The sequence below is a fragment of the Rhea americana genome, unplaced genomic scaffold (assembly GCF_003343005.1).
Source record: "Rhea americana isolate MKP2758 unplaced genomic scaffold, rheAme1 scaffold_481, whole genome shotgun sequence".
NCBI classification, from domain to species: domain Eukaryota; kingdom Metazoa; phylum Chordata; class Aves; order Rheiformes; family Rheidae; genus Rhea; species Rhea americana.
The window spans coordinates 194,963-201,136 of NW_028186625.1; the positions used below are offsets into that span (position 1 = coordinate 194,963).

Below are 6,174 nucleotides of genomic sequence, written 5' to 3' on the forward strand. Positions count from 1 at the left end.
GGTAGTGTGGCCGAGCGGTCTAAGGCGCTGGATTAAGGCTCCAGTCTCTTCGGAGGCGTGGGTTCGAATCCCACCGCTGCCAGGTCCCTTTTAGGCACTTGAGAAAGCAGCGGGAGAGATCGAGACGCTTCTGTGTACGCAGCAGCACTGGTCGATGCCACATCTGGATTGCTGCGTCCATCTCTGGGACCAACATGGGAGAGCACCATGGAGAAAGGAGACTGGAGGCTCTTCTCAGTGCTGCTCCCAAGGGACAGAAGTTGATAGACAGGGAATTCCTCTTGGAAAAAGAAGTTTTAACGTGAGGCTGGACCTTGGAAACCAAGGCTGGGGGAAAGCCCCCCATCGCAGGCACAAGGAAGCTGGAGCTGGAGAAGACAAACCTGCGTGATCCAGCAACGGAGAGGAACGCAAGCTGTGCGCAAGAGAAATGACTCTCCCAGCTCTTCCCTCCACCTTTTAAGGTGCCCAATTCCCGCTTAGGGCAGAGCTGGCACCGGGAAGCGCCTGGATCACTGCCGAGCGGGAGTCTCCAGACCTTGAGCACAGCATCTCCACGTCCTGAAGATCCCATCGCCCGGCGGAATCTGGACTTGCATGGGCAGAACCAGTTACGTACGATGCTTCAAGAAGCAAAGGAGAAAAAATTGAACACAAGCTCAGTCACTGTAAACTGTGACTAGCAAAYGTTTAAAGCAGCTTTTTTCAGCAGTGCCGTCCCATTAGAGAAAAAATAACATGTGTTGTCTCCTGATAAAGATTTTGCACGCCAGGAAACCCAGTTCCACTTTATTGCACCTTTTTAAAAGCAAGAAAATTCACAAATAAGCCATGACTTAGGGTGTCCTATTTGCGCCAAATTCAGTGCAGTGTATTYTGAACACAGCAGTATAAAAATCAAATAAGACACAGTGAGTACAGCAGGGAAATCATAAAAGGCGACATCTGCGTATGAAAGACTTTTCCAGAGACATCTGGCACCGCGTCCCATCAAAGCAAGAGATCCAACAGACCAAATGTCCGGGCTCCCTTGSTCGCAGGGCTGGCTTGCACGGGCTTTCTTGCAAAGTTAAATATTCTTAGATGGGAAGTTAACAAGAGGTTTTTTCAGCACAACTACACGATGAGRCGACCAAGAGCAGCTCTTCTTCAGAGCTTCCCCACGTCTGAGTTGGAAGGACGGGAAGCAGTGAACGGCGCTTCTCGGAAGCCAGCAATGCTGTGRTTTAGACCTTTGGCGCTGAGTTTTTTTAGGTGATCCACACATGGAGACTGGGATGTCCCAGTGGGGTTTTTTGAAGACTCATTATTTCAGGACCAAGAAAAGGAAGGAGCAGTGGGAGGACAGCTGGGGAGCAGTGGTTCCTGTGAGATAGGCTAAGAACCACCGGCCTCTTCAGTCTCCACAAGCATTTCTCAAGCCAATGAGCTCTGGCAAAGTCATTTCATCCCTCCACAAGGCCCCAGCCCCACAGACATCCCCCACCCAAATCACAGCCACCTCCTTCAGCTTCTAAAACCAACCAGCTTGTTTTAAAGCCCGTCAGTGACCTCCTCTGGAGGTGTTAACATTGGTTTTGATGACAGACACTCAATGTATCTACAATATCTCATTTTGCAATGAGTTGGGCTGGGCCCTTCTTTCTTTCCATCCTCAAATTTCCCTAATAATAGCCAATTTCCGTTCCCCTGCCCACTACCATACAAATTAAAAAAAAAAAAGTGTGAGGGCATCTCCTCTACATCTGGGGTTTCTGAGTAAGGGACAGACGGAAACAAAGTTCACACTGGCGAGCAGATGGATGGGACCTGGTGGGAGGGCACTGTCTCTGGGATGGGTATCCRAAGGTGGCCTGAAAGGAGTCACTCRTCGAGTCACTCACCGTGACTCACGGGGCCCATGAGAGCCTCRTCCCGTAGGTGAGTCCGCCGGTGCTTCATGAGGGAAGAGCTGGACGTGAAGCACTTTGTGCATTTGGTGCATTTGTAGGGTTTCTCTCCGGTGTGGATTCTCCGATGGATGATGAGGGTGGAGCTAGCCCGAAAGCTTTTCTCACAGTAAGAGCACTGATAGGGCTTCTCGCCCGTGTGGATCCGCTGGTGTCTCCGGAGAGTCGTGTTCTCCCGGAAGGCTCTCCCGCAGTCAGGACACACGTGGGGCCTGGGTCCCACGTGGCTCTTCTGGTGAAGGACGAGGGCAGAGTGAACGGTGAAGCCTATTCCGCACTCCGGGCACTGATAGGGTTTCTCTACCAAGTGCTTTTTCCGGTGTTTGTTAAAAGACGAGCTGTCGAAGAAGGCCTCCTGGCAGTCGAGGCAGGGGTAGGGGGGCTCCCCTCTGTGGGTCCTGAGGTGGGCCACGAAGGCCGAGTTCTTTGTGAAAATCTCCCCGCACTGAGAACATTTATAGGTTTCCTCCTCCATATGACTCTTCCGGTGCTTGCTGAGCGACTTGTTGGCCATGAAGCTTTTCCCGCAGTCGGGGCACTGGTAGGGTCTCTCCCCGGTGTGTATTCGCCTGTGGATGATGAGGGTCGAGTTTGAAGTGAGTTTTTTCCCGCAGTCCGGACACGTGAAGATCGCGCCCTCCGTGTGGCTCTTCCGATGCTTATTGAGGGACTTTTTAGCCATGAATTTTTTCCCACACTCAGGGCAGCTATAGGGCCTCTCCCCTGTATGTATCCTCCGGTGGACAATAAGAGCTGAATTGGAGGTGAGGGTTTTCCCACACTCGGAGCACTGGTAGGCCCCGTTCTCCAGGTGGACCTTGCAATGCTTTTTGAGAGACTTGGTGGACGCGAAGCTTTTCTCACAGCTGAGGCATTTGTAGGGTTTCTCGTGAGAGTGGGTTTTCTGGTGGCTTTTAAGGGTGGAGTCACACGCAAAGCTTTTCCCGCAGGTGGAGCACGTGAAGGGTTTTTCCCCCACGTGGACCCTCTGGTGCCGATTGAGGGACGAGCCGCGGCTGAAGCTTTTCCCGCACTTGTTGCACGCGTGTTTGTGCTGCCCCAGGTGTATTCTTGACTGGCTCTTGAAACCATGTTTTTTCCCACCGTGGCTGGAGGAAGCCGATCTCCTTCCCGAGTGGTTTTTCTGTTGGTAGCTCTCACCGGCCGGGGAGATGCCTCCTCTGGATTTCCTCGAGGCCACGCCGTGCAGCTCCCCTCGCTCTCCATCCTCTTGCTGGGAACCTTCATCATCCGTCTCGCTCTCCGACCCATCACCTGCTGGGACAGAGGGAGAAGAACCAGTCACTTCCCGTGCAGGGGAGAAAAGCAACCACAGAGAAGGGGGTGGAGGAAGCAGAAACAAAACAAAAACAACAACAAAAGGCAGATGGGGACAAAGGGATAAAGCCCACATATTTTCTTCCCCTAGAGAAAAAGGGGGGAAAAAAAAGAAAGAAAAGGAAGATATTTGGCCTCTACCCCAGCCTGAATATTCGAGGGGGGGGGAAGCTGGAATAGGGATGGAGAGAAGCACAATAAGAGCAGGGAGTTCCTGCCACATCTTATATATCTGGGTAAGTTTACCCATGGGAAGCAGATCACCTCTTCCAGGAGATACCAAAACTGGCTATTTTTGGCTGCCAATGCCTAATGGGTCCCTGTGGCTTTCCAGCTCCTGCACCCTCCTTCCCAGCTACACACACTTCCAGCATGGAGCTGGAGGTCCTGCTTGCTGGAGGTGAGGTGCGATGTCCACCATGGGGCTGTGCCCTCACGAGCGCTTCAGGGTTGGGATAGAAGGTAATTCCCTTACTTGAGTGAGAGGAATTGGAGCCGGAGGAACTCCCGGGGTCTCGGTAGGTTTTCCACCGTTTTCTTTTCCTTGCCCACAGTCTCAGGACGGGTCTCGCCGGTTCCTCRTCCTCAGAGCTCTGGATGTCTGGGATCCAGGCCTCTTCCCCTTGTTCCAGCCGAGCAAGCAGGTCAGGGCTGTACACCGGGAAGCCTGCTCAGGTAGACAGCGGTGATGCGTTACCGGGCAGATTACGGACGTGTGTGATGTCTCGTTACGGGAAAGGTAGCTGTGACCTTAAAACTCAGACCTCTTCAAAACAGAAAAAAATCCAGATGCTCAGAGCTCTCCGAGGAGGGCAGAATTCAATCCCAGAAGGGTTTGCTGAGAACATCTACAACCGGACCCTCATCACTCAAGAGACTTCCAGGTGATGCAGAAGGCAACTGCATGTCCCAGGGAAAAGAAGCTTGAACCAGAGAGCAACGAGCCCCAAAGCCACTTTCCAAGAAAAGCCCAATGACAGTGAGAGCAGTTGAGAAACGTAGAGGCTGTCCATCGGAAAAGATTCAGGGAGTATCGAGCAGGAGGAAAAGGAAGGCTGGAGAAACAGAGAAACAAAACCAGGCCGTGACACACGCCTGCCAGCTGCATGGCTTGGGGYGTCTAGCACGAGCAACCAACCCCATTACTGTCCTTTGAGATAAACCTCTTTGCCAGGAGCAAYGTGCACAGGCCACGCGCACAGGTTAAGGGGCAGCATCCCGGCAAATCGGAGGCCTTAGGCAGCTGAACATCTCCTTCAAGAGCAGGACGCTGCAGAAGGGCTACGGGCACACGAGTGAAGAAACGCTGCTCAGGGCGCGGGGGTGAGCGGCGCTGTGCAAAGAGCAGCAAGTTGCACATTTGAAAGTGTGAAGTGCTACCCCATTATCCACTGTCGGAGCCTCCAGAAGTTCCCTAGATGCTTCTTGGTTCCTTGGAAAGGAACCAAGAMGCAGCCAGCAAAATCAGGGCTGTTCCTGCCGTTATCCCATCACTGCCTGCAGCAAAACACGTACAGTGTGTGCCAGAACCCCAGGGCTTTCCTTGCCCTTTGGAGTGCTCTAAGTTGGAGCCTGGAATCACGTTCCCATCGTGCCTGCCCCCCTCCTGGACCTGCAGTTCGTGTATCCTGGCAGGAGGAGCCTGGAGCCAGCTCCATCCTTGAGAAGGTCCCAGGGCGGGTGAGCAGGCAGGACCTGTCAGGAGAGGGCACTGCAAGCCTGGAGCTCCTCGACTTAAGGAGAGTCCAAGGCTCCGAGTCCCAGTTTCCCAGCAGCGCATCCCTACTGCTAGGGGACACCCASAGCTGTGTTTTAACTCAGCTCAGGGCTGACAGAGCGTTTTTGCCCATGGTGCTCTGGTACAAGCCAACCTGAGGGGGGGGAGAAGGGAATCCACGTGCCCAGGGTGGGATGCTCAGAGCCCRCATGGCAGCTAGATGGACGCCTAAGGAACATACCCCATGCAAAAGCCAATTAATGCTGCTCACAYCCCGTCAGGGTTGTGGGGCAGGAGGGAGACAGGACTGTAGTTAGGGCTTAGCCACTTCAACTCTTGAGTTCTCAGCCAAGTAGAAATTAGGAGACTGATTCTTGCTTTATATTAATTWAAAAAATGCATAATTACTGGAGCAAACATCATGCACAGAGTGATCCAGGGAAGCTCCATGAGCTCTGCCCGTCCCAGCGGAGCCCAGCCCCACTGAGGGCTGACTCCTTCTTCCAGAGCTTTCAGCTAYCTCCTGGGTCAGAGCTCCTTTCGGTTCCTAGCTTGCTGGCCACATGCATCGTTTTACTTCCACGCTGCGGACACTCACCCCGGGAACGTTGAGCGTGGAAGAGCAAACACAGTAAAGCAATTGCAGCAGGGATCCCGAACCCGGGGAAGCCTGGAAGCCCCASGGTGAAAGCTCCCCAGCGGATACGCTACCTGCGAAGCGGCGAAAGGAAGCCCAAAGGACATTTCTTTCCGAGGCATCCTTGTCCCCTGAAACTGGGACTGAGAGGATTATTGAGGAATGCACCCTGGGAACAGCAGTGCCAGAGGAGGGGGAGGGAAGCGGCCCTGGGTTTTGCCCCCAGGAAGACGAGCCCTTTTCTGCAGTGGCTGGGAGAGGTGGAAGATGCCCCAAGCGGGGCAGAGCCATTCCGTACCTGCAAGCGCGGCCGGGTGGTTTCTCTGCCCAGGGTCCGGCAGAGCCCAGTGCGCATCAGCGGTGAGAACGGTCACCTCTTCAAAAGCCTCGGGCACCTGGAAAAGAGGAAAATAGCAAACCAGCCCCCAAGCCTGAGCCCCCAGAGCAGGGTCCGTGTGTCCCCACCACCACCCCCACCACCACCACCCCAGCCGCTTCCTGCCCCCGCGGCCGGGCAGTCCCTACCTGGGCAG

The 6,174-nt window shown here is 54.1% G+C and overlaps 1 protein-coding gene and 1 non-coding gene across 2 annotated transcripts in view; one reads left to right on the top strand and one right to left on the bottom strand.

Annotated features, from left to right (window-relative positions):
• TRNAL-AAG (transfer RNA leucine (anticodon AAG)) lies at positions 1-82 on the top strand. Its single transcript has one exon. It is a non-coding gene; the product is annotated as a tRNA-Leu (tRNA).
• A 1,404-nt stretch (positions 83-1,486) lies between these two features.
• The window catches only part of LOC146589058 (uncharacterized), a 10,517-nt gene continuing 5,829 nt past the window's right edge, over positions 1,487-6,174 (bottom strand). Inside the window, exons 2-4 of the mRNA XM_085316916.1 lie at positions 5,940-6,036; positions 3,763-3,954; positions 1,487-3,224 (exon numbers count right to left, since the gene is read on the bottom strand). Of these exons, the coding sequence (XP_085173042.1) occupies positions 1,876-3,224; positions 3,763-3,954; positions 5,940-6,036 (1,638 nt within the window). The 3' untranslated portion in view covers positions 1,487-1,875. The remainder of the gene's footprint in view (positions 3,225-3,762; positions 3,955-5,939; positions 6,037-6,174) is intronic.